General features: G+C 41.6%; 1 protein-coding gene across 1 annotated transcript in view; it reads right to left on the bottom strand.

Moving 5' to 3' along the window:
• Window positions 1–19,700, bottom strand: part of MYO3B (myosin IIIB) — a gene marked incomplete at both ends in the record, with an annotated part of 389,659 nt that overhangs the window by 221,631 nt on the left and 148,328 nt on the right. Inside the window, one exon of the mRNA XM_081243223.1 lies at window positions 4,477–4,632. Within this exon, the coding sequence (XP_081099349.1) occupies window positions 4,477–4,632 (156 nt within the window). The remainder of the gene's footprint in view (window positions 1–4,476; window positions 4,633–19,700) is intronic.

A 19,700-nucleotide genomic window follows, 5' to 3' on the forward strand; every position in this document is an offset into this window, starting at 1 on the left:
CTCAAAAGTTCCCCAGGACTCAGTTCTACAATCTCTTTTCTCACCATCCTCTCACTGAATCTGCTTTTTGTCTTCATTGTAACTGCCAGTCCCCTGACCCAGACCCACATTCAAAGCCAATAAGCCACTCTGGCTTCACTTTCTTCCAAATCTCCAAAAAGACCTCAAGGATACTCTCCTACTCAGATTCTCTTGCCCCCGTGTCCACCCATCAATGTCCATCCAAGCCAGTCTCCAGCCTGAAGAAGACCACAGTATCTGCTTTCTCTACTCCTACTCCTGTGGCTAAGAATTGGTAGAGATGATAGATGGAAAAGGTGATGATGGTGTTGATGGTACAATTTTTCAGAGGTTCTAATGCCAAATGCTCTCCTGAATGCTCTACATGCATTATCTTAAACACTGATTAACTTCACTACAATGTAATGCTATTCAGTTAAGTTCCACCTGGGTTTTCTGTGCTATTGAGCAATCGTTATGTCCACCTTTAATGAACCCTTTATCATATTCCTCATAGCAGCTATTTCAAAGATTTAACACTTCCCTGGAGTCCACAGCTCACTCCCAACTTTGAGACCATTTTGCTTACTTTTTTTTGGAAAGCTAAAGGCCATTCAACATGAGTTTCCTCATAGTATCTCCTCTGCTTCTTGCCCCCCACCCCTCAAATTTTCTGGATATCTTCATCTAACCTTTCTGTGTCTTTCCCAACCTAGAGGTTCTTTCTAAGTTCAGTCTTCCTCTTAGGTGCTTGATCTCCCTCCCTCTTGCTTCCTCTGTTACCTTCTCTCTATTTTCAATGTCTCCCTCTATATAAGATCCTCCCCTTCACCTATCCAAGTTCTTCCCCATCCTTTAAGAACCTGCCTTCTTCTCTGCAACCCCCTGAAAATACCAACTTCTTTAGCCCCTGGAGAAAGTACTGAAGAGGACAGAACATTCCCTGCTTTTGCAGGAACAGTAAAACAGTAAAAAAACAGTCAAAAAATTTCCCCCTGTAGGCTGTAGTTCTCATTTCTCTGCATTAGCTCTCAAAACTAAACACGTCTCTAAAGCTGGGGGTCCTGGGACTGTTTGGACCATTGAAGAACACTTCTTTGGGCAGAAAGCTGGAAGCTTTGTGTAATATCTGGAAGTACATGGCATTGCATAGGCTATGCATGGCATTTGATAGGATATGAACAGGAAGCAAAGTCTTTTTACTGGTCTCTGTCTCTGAGTGTCTTGCAATTTCTGTTTGATTACAGTCTGAACCAGGGTAGGGAGGCAGCCAATTCAGGTAGACCCTGTGATGCTTCTCTCTTTCCCTAATCTCTCTCATCCAATTCACCACTAAGTCTTGACAATACCATTACCTTAATACCTTCTGTTATTTACAATTGCCACAATCTGCTCTCACTAGCCTCCATAGCTCCAGCCTTGCCCAGCTCCATTTCATTCTCCTCACTGCAATCGGAACAATCTTCCTAAAGCACATCTCTGCTTGAAATCCTTCTGTGGCTCCCAGGTGTCTAAGGAACAAATCCAAGCTCCTTAGCCCATCATGCTCTGGCCCCTGCCTGCCTTGTTCCTCCCTCCCCACGTCCCATGCCAAGCTCCAGCAATGCCAACTAATTGTTCACCAAATCCCCTAAGCTCTCTCCAGCCTCTGTGTCTTTACCCTTTGCTCATTCTTTCCTCCACGTGGAATAACCCCCCTTCCCCAACTATCTTCTATTCGTTCTTCAGGACAGTTCAAGGATCACCTTCCCACCAGTTTCCAGGGTCTACCCTTCCCAGGTACTCTGGGAGGTACTCTGGGCAACCCTCTATCCAGGTACTTTTCATGCTGAGCTCTTCTCATCTGATTCTTGTGTGTTTCACACACTGGACTATTAGCTCTTTATCAGGAACTGTTATCTGATTTCCTCGGTTCGGCAGAGGGCTTGACACATACACACATATAAATATCTCTGGAATGAATAAATTAGATTTTAAATAAGAGACAGAAATTTATATTTTTAACATTTAGTATCTCAGTACTGTTTATTTTCATGATGTTGTTTGGTAATAGAGATGAATTTGCACAGATTAAGGCCAAAAGAAACAGAGGACTGAATTAAACAGACCACAACGTATACAACTTCTACAACTACTGCTACCATTGACTGAGGTTTAACTCTGTTATCAACATTAAGTATTTTTTAATGTATTGACTCAACCCTCAAAATAATCTCCATCTTATAGATGAAGAAATTTTGGAACAGAAAAATTTAATAACTTGTCTATAAGTGGTTGAGCTGGGATTCAAACCTGGCAGAGTCAGGGTTTTTTTAACCACTGCATTGTACCACTTGCTGTGTGACCATAATTGTGCAGAAAAATGTAAATTGGGTATTCGCCTCACTCAACTATGCGCTCACCTCAATAATTCTTTGTTTTTTCCACCTTAACTTGGAAACTCACAACTTTATAAATATATTGAATTACCAGCATCAAATGATATTTGAGAATTTTTCCAGATGGGCTTAAAAAAACACCCATGTAGCCAACTCCCTGCCACTTGCTAAGAGGAAGTAATAGTGCAGGACAGGTGGTAAAATGTGTTAATTTCATGCATCGTGTTTCCTTTAGAATTTTCCTCTCTCCTAAAGAAGTGGCTAGTTAAAAGTTTTGATACCTATTTGTGAGGTTGTATTTTTTTAGTGACTTTTTCAAAGAAACACAAACTTCTGAGTGAAACTGAAGATTACAAAGACCCTGAGAGAAGGGTCTTTGACCGTATGAGACCTTTGACATCAAAGGAGTTAACAAAGATGAAGAGAAATTAGAGGGGGTGAGAGAGCCTGGAGCCCTGGCTTTCTATGGTAAAGGTAGAAAAGTGTTTAAAAAGAGGACACACATCTGGACAGGCAAATTCAGGCAAAAGTGAAAAGCTGAATAACTTTGCAACTAAGTTTCAGAAATTGTTCTGCAGCAAATCAGAAGAAACAAGAAGATACCCGATTCAACAGAGAGCATTTAAATTCTGAGTTTGTTTTTTTTGCTTGGTTTGTACTTTATTTCATCTTCATTTTTGGTGGCAGTGCTGTGTGTGTGTGTGTGTGTGTGTGTGTGTGTGTGTGTGTGTGTGTGTGTGTGTGTGTGTGTGTGTGTGTGTGTGTGTGTGTGTGTGTGTGTGTGTGTGTGTGTGTGTGTGTGTGTGTGTGTGTGTGTGTGTGTGTGTGTGTGTGTGTGTGTGTGTGTGTGTGTGTGTGGTAAAGGGGTGGTGGCTGGTGGATAGGAACAAAAGCAGAGGAAGAAAAGAAGATTTCAGTTCCCTGGGGCTTAAACACAAATTCTACTGCTTCAAAAGGCACCAAGTTACAAGAATTTCTCTGCATTTCTCTATCCCATGGGCAAGCCATAGAAAGAGAAATTGCAGTGGAAAAGGGAAAAGAGTAGGAAAAAATTTGTTTTGAGCTATCAAAAAGGGAACCTGGGTTGCGGGGCTTGGGGTGGGGGGGTGGGAATCGGCAAGATATAGTCACCTTGAAACTATGCCTCTAGCTCCTAGAGTTCTGATGCTTTTGATTTGTAAACAATTTTCTGCAGAATACACGAATATTTCCAGAACTTGTGACTTGTGATATTTTAGTTTCTTCACCTCCAGTCCTTTGAATGTTCTTTTAGTAATAATGGATTAGAGCTTATCTGCATCCTGGCCAGTTTTGTAAAACCAAATAATTGCTTAGCTGCGGAAGCAGCTTTATTTGCATTTAATTTTTTTTTAAAGAGAAATTCTGCCACCCTCTGGACAGAAACCAAAGATCTATTTCTTAGAGACCACCACAGAATACTGTTTTAAGCAACTGCCCTTGAAAATAAACATTTATTTTTTTTAATCTACCCTATAAAAATAGGAGAGGGGGAAAATCACAGTTGCTTTAGATAGCATAGATGGTATCTGGGGAAAAAATCATTTAAAAATACTAAACTGCCTCTAAGGAATTTTTAACTAAAGAAAATGGGCTCAGAGAACTTTAGAGAAAAAGCCTCCAGTGTTTAACTTGTAATCTTTCCAAAACCACCTTATATACTTCTACTCTCTAGCCTGCAATAGCCAAGTAAAGATTTCTCACACAATCTCAGCCGTGGCTGCTTTCATCCAGTTTTCTTTATTGGTGAAATTTTTAAAAATCTATGTGTATATTAAATATAAATATATATGCATTGGTTTTTAACTAGAACATGAGGGTGGAGTGAGATTTCAGCCACAGTTGAGAGAAATTAGCCATAAGAGCACAAATGGGCAGCTTGTTTCTGAAGCTCTCCTGCTCTCATCCACCGGGCATGGAGTACTTAATGTCATGTAAATGAAACTTAAAAATGCATGGATGTGATAATGTTGGGCATTATCAAAACAGTAATAATGCTGGGCAAATCAAAACACATGACATGCCATTTTTCTTCATAAATAACCAGAGAGAGGAAGCAGGAAGACGCCGAGGACCATACCTGGTTTTAACAACAGGATTTAGATGCTTCTGGTCTTGAAGGACCTTGGCCAGCTGTTTTTGCAGAAACAAAACCTTCCCGTGGACTCCCTTAATAAATGGGTGGTCGAGGAGATGTGTGACGGAAGGCCGCTTTTCAAAATCCTTAATAAGACACCTGTTCAAAAATCAACAAACAACTGAAGTACAATCTTACAAACCTGGCTCCCCTGTAAATATGGGAGGAGGAGAAAAAGCTCATTTATAAAACCTGATCACTAACCTTACATAGCTCTTTCTTTATTCATAGGTACCAGAACAGAAAAAAACATTCTCTACTAGTTGAATTGATCAAAACATCAGAAATCTATTTTAGTTTACTTTAAGTATATATTGAAAACACAATCAATTTAATTTGAAATATTCAAAACACTGAAAAATAGACTGGCCAGACTGAATTTTCTGTCTGAATTTTCATTACAGAAAAATGTTTACAATGGAGCCAAGTTGATTAGTCTATATACTTTATTTTAGAAGTATATGAAATGTCCACTATTTGGTGGTGGGGAAAATGCATTTAGGAGTTTGCAAGGATAGAAACGAATCATAAAGAAACGTTCACAGAGAAAATTCAACCCCTTGATTTCTAATATCTTCTGAAGAATCAGAAAAACCTCAGAACAGGAAGTGACTACAATATAGTTCAGATGAATTGGAATGGAATTATTCAAACAGGAAACAAAAAGTCCATACAAAATGGTAAAAATTGGGTTGCATTTAAACTCCTCTGTGGTTAATCGGTTAAAACCGCACTGGTATAACCACTTTCTGTTTCAGGTTCAATGCCCTTTTCAAAGAAAACAATGATTCAGTACATTTTGCTGTGTGATGTATATTATTAAAGATGATTTTGACACAGGAAATCTCTAGTGAAATTGAATCTGATGAATACCCCTCCAATTACCATTGCATTTCCATTCTGAGTAGCTGCCCTTGACGGGGAGGAAGAAATTTCAACATCCGCCCTTTTAAGTTATCAGTTTTTATTTAGCTCACGTTGGAAGGCTCAGGATAAGTACTAGATGCCATTCTGCCCACTCCATGAAATAAATGTTTCCAGTTTTCCCAATAGCGACATGCCAACAACATGTGAAACACAACATATTTAAAATGATGAAACGCACTGACAAATGGTAAAATGTTCAGCCTCACCCTAAGCATCCTTTCAAAACATTTAAGCAGAGTTCCTAGAACAGTCCTCAACTGTTGGTTTTACAAAAAGGCCTTAATCTTTGCATTTCAAACCACTTTCGCATCCATCGAATTCTAGTCCTGAAAGATATTCAGTAAATTTCCCAGTCATCCCATTTTAGAATTGATTCAGGGATTTCCTGTCTATTGGAATTGGAGCTTTCGGCTAGAAAAGCCAAAAGAACCTAGATTATCTCCATTCTGCTGCCTGCATGACTATAAATACCACCTGTGTCTCGCTATGGGGAGAAATCAATCATTTGACTTTTATGGGTCCAGGGGCCTTTTGTATAATCTATTATATTTCCTACTAAAAATAAAAAAATCAGTGCACATGCTTAAAAAAAAATACTCCGTTCATGTTTTTACATCAGCAATGTTCCCTAGATTCCATGTATATTAATCCGTATATAATTATGTGACTACCAAAGGAAAATAAATGCTAACGTTTCCCTAAGCACCTGGAAAAAAGGAACCTCTTGGTAGTTTATATGGTCAGTAATACAAGTGTATGCCTCATCCTCCTAGCTTGAGATATGGTGTATAAAAACTCCCCAAATAAAGTCTGTGTCCTCTGAGAATTCCTACTGAAGATGGACATGGTGGCTTTGCACAGAGCCCTGCCCCCCCAGAGGGCATGGGTAGGACGGGAGACCAGGAACTGCTGGGACCCCCAGCTAAGCCTGTCCAGGCATCTGGCGCAGGTCACATTACATCTGTCTCTCATCACCAAATAGACATACTTCCTGTACCCAAGTATATCCCCAAACACAGGGAGACCGATTTCTTAATCGGTTTCCCCGCCTTTTTTTTTTTTTTGCTTTCTGGGCAACTCTCAACTGTTTGTTGACTAGTGCCAAAACTTCAGATGAGTAAACTCAAGGGGGCTGAAAGTGGGAGGTGTAACAATTAATAGGAAATTCAGAGCAGGTGAATGGGAAAGTGAGCAGGCGCTGCCTCTATCTTCTCCCTCAGGATAGGTGCCTTAGGTGCCCGGTAATTAAAGCTCCTTAGATAGGGTTTGAGAGAAGCCAGGAAACCCATACTCCAGCCTTAGGAAAATAGGTGTCTGCTAGATTCTGGGGGTGCAATTAAAGGTGCTATATCTTGTTTCATAATCTTAGCATCCAGTGGGAGAGCAAGGTTGCAAACAAGGTTGCAAGATCATTTGGTATTTTGGAAGGGATCTCTCTCTAGATCACAGAGGGAGTAAGAGAAATGAGGACTAAATAATGAAGTGAGATAATCAGACAAGGGAGAAACAACAGTGAATCTGTTGTCTCCTGGAGATCCAAAAAATAAAGATGGTAGGCGTTCTACTCTCTGAAGGAATGATCAAGAGGATTTATTTGTTAGTTCTCTCAGTAAGGCCCAAGTGGGCTGAATGTCATACCAGCGGATCAGCAAAACTGAAACCAAGTGTATATGGGAAGAATGCTAAGCAGAGCTATGACATATCCAACTGCATTGGCAGATTTTTAGGAGAAGGGCAGGAAGACCTTGAGGGTACAGCCTTATTCTGAAACACTCTTGCATACTTTTTTTCTCATGGGGAGCAAAGAGCCAGAATGAAATGGACTTATTATTTTACTGATAAATAGAGGAAAGTTCTATGTTAGGAGCAGATATGGCGAAAGTCAAGCATTACTAGATACCAGGTCATTGGAATCATATCATTTCATTTGTTCAGCAAACATTTATTGCACAGCTGGAATTAGTCAAAATAGATGAATTCATAAAAAATTATGACCATTGTCCTCAAAGATGGACAATCTTATTATAAAGATGGAAGGACAAGAGAAACACAGGAAACAGCAGAAGTCAGTGTTTGCTTTTATATTTAGAATAAGAAATAGTCACACGAAAGCATAAGGTTTTGGAGCTAGGGGACCAAGATTTTCTATTCTAACCCTTCTTTTACGAGGTGAGGAAGTTGAGGTCAAGTCCTGATAGTGATGAGGTCAATTCCCTGGTTCCCATGAGAGAACCCCTCCTACTCTGCAATGTGTTGTTAAAATGGCACAGGTACAACGTGCAAAATAATACTAGGCAGCAGTGGGTGCAGGGCAGCCAGAGAAGCCTTAATGGAAAGAGTGAGGATTGAGCTGAGTTTGGAGGGAATTTTTGGAACTAAATTGAACTCAATATGTGGAGAAGATGTAGAAGGCATTTCAAGGTTGGGAAACTGGATCAGCAATGAAAGAAGCCAGCCTAGGCAAGCTGTGTAGCCAGGAACTCAGGAGGTCACCAGAACGTTGACCTTCACCTCCTAAGCTGCCTCCTTTGAACATCTAAGAACAATTCTTTGCTTTAGTCCTTTTACCAACTTTAACTAGGGCATATTCTTTATTGCTTAAGATGTTGCAGTTTTGTGCCCCAAACTCGTACTGTTATGTTTTCAGCTTGCCATTTCTGTCTTATTCTCCTTTCAGGCAGGGATTTAGTGGATTAAGATAGAATTGACAGCTGGGATCGGTAAGAACTCCTGACAGCCTCCATGTCCTTTTATAAGCATGATTAAATCCTCTAACTTGATTTGGAGAACAAACATGGAAAATTAAGGAAGTTATAATATGCTTATTCATTTTCAGATTGCTTATTAAACTAGGAATTGCAAATTCCAGATGCAGAATATTTTCCCCCAGCGGGGATTGAGCCGTTTTTACAAGAAAATGCATAAAACGTTGACCTCTGTATGGGAGAATGGGGGCCAGCCAGTGTGAGGTAAGTTGGGTGAAACACTAGACACATGAGACATTCCACTGAAAAATGAAACTAGTCTTCTGGTCAAAAAGGTTTGGGAAACATTTGTGATTCTCTAAACCAAGTAAATCTGGAGTTTCATAGTGCGTGTGAGCATATTAAATGTTCTTAGAAGTATGGAGGTAAAGAAAACAGCTTAATTTTGTTTAAATCCATGTTTCCAAACTTACTCGGCCACAGATCCTTTTTTTGTATCACCGGAACCAGGGCCCTGCAAATGACATCTTTGGAAGCTCTGTTGTGAGAAATCAGTACTAGGCTCTTGAAATCGGCGGCTGAGTCTTTATCTCAGCTGACTGAGGGGAGACACTCAGAGCCCCTAATTGTCACCAGCATGTTTGAGACACCTGTAGGCTGCAGTTTCTGCAGAAGACTGTCTCAAATTGGGGAAATACATTCACCAAGCTCAGTTCTTCCCAGAATCTTTTACTCTGGAAAAAAGAAATTGAACAAGGACTAAATTTAGGGAATGCTGCTTTTTTTCCAAAATCATAAGTAATTCTTTCAGTCCCAGACTTTTTAAAAGTCATTTTTAAAAATCTGGATTTAGGTGTGGTTATCTCTGTGCTAAGATACAAAACAAAAGAATAAAAAAATTAAAACTACCATGAGATGTATTACCTGGATTTACAAGGCCATGGAAGGTGGTTTGAATGTGACAGAAAAGTCCATGAGAAGAAAAAGGAAGCAAATTTCAGCCCTGAAGGAAATCTAATCCATTACCTAATTTGAAATTCTAGTACCTTCCATCATGCATTCTTGGCTGAAGATTAATTCTCAGAATTCATTAGTGTCACCACATTAAACACAGGTTGTTGCAGACATTTGCTGGGATCTCCCAGCCTGGCCTCTGCCAGAAACAGGCAAAAAAGGAGGCATTTCTTTTTTTTTAAATTTATTTATTTATTTATTTACTTTTGGCTGCGTTGGGTCTTCATTGCTGCACATGGGCTTTCTCTATGTGCGGCAAGTGGGGGCTACTCTTCGTTGCGGTGCATGGGCTTCTCACTGCGGTGGCTTCTCTTGTTGCGAAGCATGGGCTCTAGGCACATGGGCTCAGTAGTTGTGGCTCATGGGCTCAGTAGTTGTGGCTCACGGGCTTTAGAGTGCAGGCTCAGTAGTTGTGGCTCACAGGCTTAGCTGCTCTGTGGCATGCGGGATCTTCCCGGACCAGGGCTCGAACCCGTGTCCCCTGCATTGGCAGGCGGATTCTTAACCACTGCGCCACCAGGGAAGTCCAGGAGGCATTTCTTTTTTTTTTTTTTTTTTTTTTTTTTATATGTGGTCTTATTTATTTATTTATTTATTTATTTTTGGCTGTGTTGGGTCTTCGTTTCTGTGCGAGGGCTTTCTCTAGTTGCGGCAGGTGGGGGCCACTCTTCATCACGGTGCGCGGGCCTCTCACTATCGCGGCCTCTCTTGTCGTGGAGCACAGGCTCCAGATGCGCAGGCTCAGTAGTTGTGGCTCACGGGCCTAGTTGCTCCACGGCATGTGGGATCTTCCCAGACCAGGGCTCGAACCCGTGTCCCCTGCATTGGCAGGCAGATTCTCAACCACTGCGCCACCAGGGAAGCCCCAGGAGGCATTTCTTAACAAGAAACAAGGTTGGGCTCCTGCGTTGGGCTCTGGAGCTGGCAGTGCTTGTGCTCCTTCCATTTGCTCCCAAAGGATCATGCTGTCGAGACACGGCTGCCTTGCCACTGTAAACTGCCATTTCATAACCAAAGAATCAGACGCCTGCAAGGGGGAGCTATTTATCAAGAGTCACGAACGGATGTTTACTGATGACTAAACTACACTTGATAAAGAGAAGCTGAGCAAGTCAAAAACTAAAAATACTGGTGAACTTGGTGAGAAAAGCAGGAGGGTGAGCAATCTTATTCCACACATTGGGGCAAAACTAGATGAAAACTTGAGACTTATGTCTCTTCTCATTTCCTTTTTAATATTCTTTTATACTTACTGCTGTTTTCTTGTGGGTTTGCTGCTTAGATTGTTAAGTGTTTCCATTGGCACCAAATATCTAAACACTTCTGATTTGAGCAAGCATTTCCCTGCCCCGTGATGCACTGCATCTGCAGTTCCTATCATCAGCAGACAGAAGCCTGAGTGACAAAGAGGCCTCTTCATCAAGAGGAGAAATCCTCCGGAGGGTACACTAATTACAGGTTAAATATCAGAGCCCATGGTGCTCTGTCTTGGAAGGAAATTTCCATTTTGGAAGACAGGACTATGACAAAAACAGTCGTTTTCTCAAGATGACTAATGCCTCAAAAGAAGGCAGGCTGAGAAACTTGACATTGCATATGTTATTTCAGCAAAACCAAACCTTCCCGTTTGGTGGAATACTTAACTCCATTTCAGTTTTCATGAAGTTTGCAAATATTGCACATGGTGGCGTTTTAAAGTCTCACTGGTGAGAACTGAAACTGTACACTAACTTCACACGTAGCGTGGGGAAGTGGGGTCCTAACCTGAAACAGAGAAGTGAGGACCAGGGGCATATTTCTCAGCGAGGCAAACCTAGGGTTATCCATCAGAGAAAAACAGTCAGGATTCACTGAGAGAAAAAAGTCCTCAGAGGGTAGGATGGAAGGTTTTATAACAGGAAGCTCAGTTCTTTTTATGAGGTGGGTAATGAGAGCAGATCCTGTGTGGCGAAGTGGGAGGGAGGCTACAGGGCAGCAGGACCACAGGGCAGCTGGCATCTTGCCTGAGGTCACTAGGGTGAGGAGAAGGCAGGTGCAGGGTTAGAAAGATCAGCAAGTCAGCCCTACCTTTAGACAAAGCCATCAGCACTGAAGGTCCAGAGTGAGCTCAAGGGAACACAGGAAGGCAACAGAAGTGGAAGAACATGGCATTTCCAGAAGCATGAGGCTGGGGAGAGAGAAGAGCCAACTTCTGTCACCCAGAGAAGACTCTCAGAAGGTGAAGAAGATGACTGGAGGAAAAGTGTAGGGTGGTTTCAAGCCAAAAGATAAACTCTAAGAACAGGTAGGACAGAATCTCCCTCCAGAGTTAAGGAATGTGCACCATGGTAGCTGGAGAGAGTCTCAATGCAAAAAGAGGGTCCAGGACTGGAGGGCGGTCCTAGGGCAGAGAGCCACCACACGTAACCCAGAATGACCCAGGGTCGTGGCCTGCGTGACACCTGTGAACACAACTACCTCTTCATGTTACCTTTATGTCTTTGATCCCGTGATCAATAGTAAATAATTAGAAGAGTCCAGACTAACTCATTGTATTCTTAGGGAAGGAGATATGGTAACAGAAATTCTAGATCCTCAAGCGTGGCTTGTCTGGTGGACAACCTCTGGGCCACGGCCAGGAGGGACCGAGAGAAGAAGAGTTTACCATACCAAGGAAAAGGGAGTAAAAATGCCAAGCAAGGAGGCAAAGTGAGGAGAAGGGTCAAGAGGAACCAGGCCAGAACTTAGGAACAAGACAAGATGGGGCTCAGGGGACACAGAAGCTGTTCAAGGAGCAGCCAGTGGAGGGCATGGTGGCAGAGGTGCAGGCTTATTATTGTTGTACTGACACTTCCCTCTGCGGTTTCAGCTGTGCTTTCCAAGTTGCAAAGACTGGGGACGAGCACACCCTCCACTGGACATGCTGTAGCCAAGGAAGATCCTGATGTCCATGTCTTAGGACTAAGGCTGTCTTAAGGGCTGTAACCAGTGGCCCCAAGTCACCACCTTCTCACTCCTCTTTGTTTTCGTTGTTTCTTTCTTCCTTATTTGGGAAAAGTATCAATACTTTGCAATTAAACATGTTTCTCCAGGCCACTCTAGCCATGCGGTTCAGTCAGCGTGCTGAACAAAAATGAGCCACCACTTCATTGCACAGCCCCAGCAACTAGTTTACTGGACGATGAAATCTGCATTCAAATCCCACCCTCTGGTTCAAAGAGCTGGGGAAGGCCTGGGCCCTGGGAGCTGGGAATACAGTGATGGCTCCACCTCTCAGGCTGCAGTGCTATTGCTTCCCAAGGAGCTGGGTATTGGCTGTTGCTGCCTTTTGGGGCTTCTGCACGGGGCTGAGGTTGGCCACAGGTCAGCCCGAGACTCGGCCAGGAAACCAGATGTGGCCCCTGTCTTCTGTTAGAGGTCTTGGCTTCAGGTGGAAATCAAGAAAATATTTGCTTGAAGCAGCCCAGGTAAGATGAGGAGCAGAGGGAAGTGATGGCTGAACTCAGACAGAAATGGGTGTATAAAATGTGGGTGAGTCGGGGCAAAATAACCTAAATGTTGGCAAGTCCAGTTTTTAAAGATATTAATCTTTATGTTAATTATTAATGGATACAATATAGATTCATGTAACATATATAATGTATATTATATTATTATATTTAAATTATTAATCTCAAATATTTAAAACAATCTGACTTATTTAAAAACAGTATACTTAATCAGTATTATTTGCCCAAGCATGATACATGTACTCACTCATTTTTAAAAATGTTTGGTGCCTATCATTGGGGCAGTAATATATAAAGGTTAAAAGTCAGGGGTTAGGGTCAAACCTAACTCTACTTCTTATAGGTATGTGATGATATGCAAGTTAATTTAATTCTCTGGGCCACAGTTTCTTCTTCTATAAAATGGTAATAATGTCACTGTCAGCCGTAAATGAGATAATCCATGTACAGTACCTGGTACATAGTAAGCACTCAATAAATGCCAGCTATGTGGGCCAACCACTGTACTAGATGGTGGGGTTACAGTCAGCGCATTGGAGGAAGACAGCCATAGCATACCCAACTCCAAGCAGGATGAGTGCTATAAAAGGAAATGTTAATGTGCAAAGGGTCCTTGAGCCAGACTTGAATAACAGTGTGCCCATTAATTAGATACTTTTTCTCAATGTGATTCCCATGACTCAGCACAAAATTACTATTTGATAGATGTCCTGATCAGAAGTTCCAAAGTTCAGGGAGAATGGGGACTTCTAGGGTCTGACAACTTAGCAAAAGCAAAGAATTTTGGCATTTTCAAGTTCAGGCCTCTGGGCACTCCTGTTTTTGAATGTCTGGCTAATTTCTTTGATTCAAAAATCAGTTTCCATTTTGACAGACAGTTATGGTCTGCTTCTTAGTCCAGGCTTAAGTGCCAGGGAATATATGAATTCTAATCTTTCCCTTAATCCTACTTGCCATGCTGTCCAGAATTAAATCCATAATTCTCATTTGTATGCATTTTTTTCCCTACAAGGGGAAGCAATGGACCGTACCCAGCTAGTACCCAGTAACCTATGAGAAATGAACAACCAGTTCCATAGTGCATGACCATTACATGCTCAGGACTACTCCAGGACTGGGGTGGGGGATAGGAGAGTACAAAACAAACAAAAGATGTATGCCTCCATAAAAAATTTATCTTCTGGGATAATACCAAACTTACACATATGAAATATTTATAGACCCAGCTGGGACTCAATGCACTGATTCATTCAAACACTTACTAGGTATTTACTGTGAATGGCACTGCATCAAGTGCTTGGAAGAAAAGATGCCTGGAGTGAGATGTTAGGTTTCATGGAATTTAGAAACAAGTAGTAGAATAGATATAGACATAAATAAAAATAATTCAAGGCTAAAAAGTGTAAGCACTAGAGTGGCTCAGATGAAGTAAACAATCCTAGTTAGGAGAACAAGTGTTTCACATGAGAGATGACACTTGGGTCTTAAAGGATGAAAGGGATATTGACAGAAGTACAGGGGAGGAGCATTCTAAGCAGAGAGTACAGTAGGAATGGAAGCCCATAGGTAAAATGCATGGCTCAAATGGGGAACACAGTGGAACAGAATAATACAATTGTAATAGATGGGGTGAAAATCTGACCACAAACATCTTACTCAGAACCTAGAAGGCCATGCCAGTGAGTTTGGGTTTTCTTTCTTAGTCACAGTGAAGTGGCGTTTTTGAGCAGGGAGATAACACAATTAGATCGTTACTCTAAAAAATGAACTGGGATCAGTCAGTCTCCTGGATCTCTGCCTGCAGGGTCTGTTGGAAACAAGAGTAAGCTGCGTGGCTGACAGGGTCTTGGTGATCTGGCCGGGTATCAGGCCTGAGCCTTTGGGGTGGGAGAGCAGAGTCCAGAATATTTGACCACCAGAGACCTCCCAGCCCCAAGCAATATCAATGGGTGAGAGCTCTCCCAGAGATCTCTGTCTCTGCTGGGTGGACCCAGCTCCACCCAATGGCCAGCAAGCCCCAGGGTTGGATGCCCCATGCCAAACAAGTAGCAAGACAGGAACACAAGCCCATCCATTAGCAGAGAGTCTGCCTAAAATCATACTAAGTTCACAGACACCCCAAAACACACCACCGGACGTGGCCCTGCCCACCAGAAAGACAAGATCCACCCCACCCACCAGAACACAGGCACCAGTCCCCTCCACCAGGAAACCTATACAAGACACTGAACAAACCTCACCCACTAGGGACAGATACCCAAAACAACAGAAACTACGAACCTGCAGCCTGAAAAAAGGAGATCCCAAACACAGTAAGTTAAACAAAATGAGAAGACAGACAAATATGCAGATGAAGGAGCAAGGGAAACACCCACCAGACCAAACAAATGAAGAGGAAATAGGCAGTTTACCTGAAAAAGAATTCAGAATAATGATAGTAAAGATGATCCAAAATCTTGGAAATAGAATGGAGAAAATATAAGAAACGTTTAACAAGGACCGAGAAGAACTACCAATCAAACAAACAATGATGAACAACACAATAAATGAAATTAAAAATTCTCTAGAAGGAATCAATAGCAGAATAACTGAGGCAAAAGAACAGACAAGTGACCTGGAAGATAAAATAATGGAAATAACTGCTGCAGAGCAGAATAAAGAAAAAAGAATGAAAAGAATTAAGGACACCCTCAGAGACCTCTGGGACAACATTAAAAACACAAACATTTGAATTATAGGGGTCCCAGAAGAAGAAGAGAAAAAGAAAGGGTCTGAGAAAATATTTGAAGAGATTAGAGTTGAAAACTTCCCTAACATGGGAAAGGAAATAGTCAATCAAGTCCAGGAAGTGCAGAGAAACCCATAAAGGATAAATCCCAGGAGAAACACACCAAGACACATACTAATCAAACTATCAAAAATTAAAAACAAAGAAAAAATATTAAAAGCACCAAGGGAAAGCCAACAAATAACATACAGGGGAATCCCCATAAGGTTAACAGCTGATCTTTCAGCAGAAACTCTGCAAGCCAGAAGGGAGCGGCAGGACATATTTAAAGTGAAGAAAGGGAAAAACCTGCAAACAAGATTACTCTACCCAGCAAGGATCTCATTCAGATTTGATGGAGAAATTAAAATCTTTACAGACAAACAAAAGCTAAGAGAATTCAGCACCACCAAACCAGCTTTACAACAAATGCTAATGGAACTTCTCTAGGCAGGAAACACAAGAGAAGGAAAAGACCTACAATAACAAACCCAGAACAATTAAGAAAATGGTAATAGGCACATACATATCGATACCTACTTTAAACATAAATGGATTAAATGCTCTAACCAAAAGACACAGACTGGCTGAATGGACACAAAAACAAGACCCATATATATGCTGTCTACAAGAGACCCACTTCAGACCTAGGGACACATACAGAAAGTGAAAGTGAGGGGATGGAAAAAGATATTCCATGTAAATGGAAATCAAAAGAAAGCTGGAGGAGTAATTCTCATATCAGACAAAATAGACTTTAAAATAAAGACTATTACAAGAGACAAAGAAGGACACTACATAATGATCAAGGGATCCATCCAAGAAGAAGATATAACAATTGTAAATATTTATGCACCCAACATAGGAGCACCTCAATACATAAGGCAAATGCTAACAGCCATAAAAGGGGAAATGGACAATAACACATTCATAGTAGGGGACTTTAACACCCCACTTTCACCAATGGACAGATCATGCAAAATGAAAATAAAGAAGGAAACACAAGCTTTAAATGACACATTAGACAAGATGGACTTAATTGATATTTATAGGACATTCCATCCAAAAATAACAGAAAACACTTTCTTCTCAAGTGCTCATGAAACATTCTGCAGGATAGATCATACCTTGGGTCACAAATCAAGCCTTGGTAAATTTAAGAAAATTGAAATCGTATCAAGTATCTTTTCCAACAACAACGTTATGAGACTAGATATCAATTACAGGAAAAAAAATGTAAAAAATACAAACAGGGCTTCCCTGGTGGTGCAGTGGTTGAGAGTCCACCTGCTGATGCAGGGGACACAGGTTTGTGCCCCGGTCCAGGAAGATCCCACATGCCGCGGAGCGGCTAGGCCCGTGAGCCATGGCCGCTGAGCCTGCGCGTCCAAAGCCTGTGCTCCGCAACAGGAGAGGCCACAACAGTGAGAGGCCTGTGTACCACACACACACACAAAAAAAAATGCAAACACATGGAGGCTAAACAATACACTACTAAATAACCAAGAGATCAATGAAGAAATCGAAGAGGGTATCAAAAAATACCTAGAAACAGGGTCTTCCCTGGTGGCGCAGTGGTTGAGAGTCCTCCTGCCGATGCAGGGGACATGGGTTCGTGCCCTGGTCTGGGAAGATCCCATATGCCGCGGAGCGGCTGGGCCCGTGAGCCATGGCCACTGAGCCTGTGCGTCCGGAGCCTGTGCTCCACAACGGGAGAGGCCACAGCAGCGAGAGGCCCACGTACCGCAAAAAACCAAAACCAAAAACAAAAAAATACCTAGAAACAAATGACAATGAAAGCACAATGACCCAAAACCTAAGGGATGCAGCAAAAGCAGTTCTAAGTGGGAAGTTTATAGCAATACAATCCTACCTCAAGAAACAAGAAAAATCTCAAATAAACAATCTAACCTTAAACCTAAAGAAACTAGAGAAAGAAGAACAAACAAAACCCAAAGTTAGTAGAAGGAAAGAAATCATAAAGATTAGAGCAAAAACAAATGAAAAGGAAACAAAGGAAACAATAGCAGAGATCAATAAAACTAAAAGCTGGTTCTTTGAGAATATAATCAAAATTGATAAACCATTAGCCAGACTCATCAAGAAAAAAAAGGGAGAAGACTCAAATCAACAGAATTAGAAATGAAAAAGGAAAAGTAACAACTGACACTGCAAAAATACAAAAGATCATGAGAGATTACTACAAGCAACTATATGCCAATAAAATGGACAACCTGGAACAAATGGACAAATTCTTAGAAAGGTATAATTTTCCAAGACAGAACAAGGAAGAAATAGAAAATATAAGCAGACCAATCACAAGCACTGAAATTGAAACTGTGATTAAAAATATTCCAACAAACAAAAGCCCAGGACCAGATGGCTTCACAGGCAAATTCTATCACACATTTAGAGAAGAACTAACACCTACCCTTCTCAAACTCTTCCAAAATACAGCAGAGGGAGGAACACTCCTAAATTCATTCTACGAGGCCACCAGCGCCCTGATACCAAAACCAGACAAAGATGTCACAAAAAAGTAAACTACAGGCCAATATCACTGATGAACATAGATGCAAAAATCCTCAACAAAATACTAGCAAACAGAATCCAACAGCACATTAAAAGGATCATACACCATGATCAAGTGGGGTTAATCCCAGGAATACAAGGATTCTTCAATATATACAAATCAATCAATGTGATACACCATATTAACAAAGTGAAGGAGAAAAACCATATGGTCATCTCAATAGATGCAGAAAAAGCTTTTGACAAAATTCAACACCCATTTATGATAAAAACTCTCCAGAAAGTGGGCACAGAGGGAACCTACCTCAACATAATAAAGGCCATATATGACAAACCCACAGCCAACATCATTCTCAATGGTGAAAAACTAAAACCATTTCCTCTAAGATCAGGAACAAGACAAGGTTGCCCACTCTCACCACTCTTATTCAACATAATTTTGGAAGTTTTAGCCATAGCAATCAGAGAAGAAAAAGAGATAAAAGGAATCCAAATCGGAAAAGAAGAAGTAAAGCTGTCACTGTTTGCAGATGACATGATGCTTTACATAGAGAATCCTAAAGATGCTACCAGAAAACTACTAGAGCTAATCAATGAATTTGGTAAAGTAGCAGGATACAAAATTAATGCACCGAAATCTCTGGCATTCCTATACACTAATGATGACAAATCTGAAAGAGAAATTAAGGAAACACTCCCATTTACCACTGCAACAAAATGAATAAAATACCTAGGAATAAACCTACCTAAGGAGACAAAAGACCTGTATGCAGAAAACTGTAAGACACCGATGAAGGAAATTAAAGATGATACAAACAGATGGAGATATATACCATGTTCTTGGATTGGAAGAATCAACATTGTGAAAATTACTATACTACCCAAAGCAATCTACAGATTCAATACAATCCCTATCAAACTACCAATGGCATTTTTCACAGAACTAGAACAAAAAATTGCACAATTTGTATGTAAACACAAAAGAACCCGAATGTCCAAAGAAATCCTGGAAAAGGAAAACAGAGCTGGAGGAATCAGGCTCCCTGACTTCAGACTACACTACAAAGCTAAAGTAATCAAGACAGTATGGGGGCTTCCCTGGTGGCGCAGTGGTTGAGAGTCTGCCTGCCGATGCAGGGGACACGGGTTCGGGCCCTGGTCTGGGAAGGTCCCGCATGCCGCAGAGCGACTGGGCCCGTGAGCCACGGCTACTGAGCCTGCGCGTCTGGAGCCTGTGTTCCGCAACAAGAGAGGCCGCGACAGTGAGGGGCCCGCGCACTGCAATGAAGAGTGGCCCCCGCTTGCCACAACTAGAGAAAGCCCTCGCACAGAAATGAAGACCCAACACAGCAAAACTAAATTAATTAATTAATTAACTCCTACCCCCAACATCTTAAAAAGAAAAAAAAAAAAAAAAAGGACAGTATGGTACTGCCACAAACACAGACATATAGATCAATGGAGCAGGATAGAAAGCCTAGAGATTAACCCACACACGTACGGTCACATTACTGTTGATAAATGAGGCAAGAATACACAATAGAGGGCTTCCCTGGTGGCGCAATGGTTGAGAGTCCGCCTGCCGATGCAGGGGACACAGGTTTGTGCCCCGGTCTGGGAAGATCCCACATGTGCGGAGCGGCTAGGCCCGTGAGCCATGGCCGCTGAGCCTGTGCGTCCAGAGACTGTGCTCCGCAACGGGAGAGGCCACAACAGTGAGAGGCCCGCATACCG

The sequence above is a fragment of the Mesoplodon bidens genome (genome assembly GCF_964165515.1).
Source record: "Mesoplodon bidens genome assembly, chromosome: 8".
NCBI classification, from domain to species: domain Eukaryota; kingdom Metazoa; phylum Chordata; class Mammalia; order Artiodactyla; family Ziphiidae; genus Mesoplodon; species Mesoplodon bidens.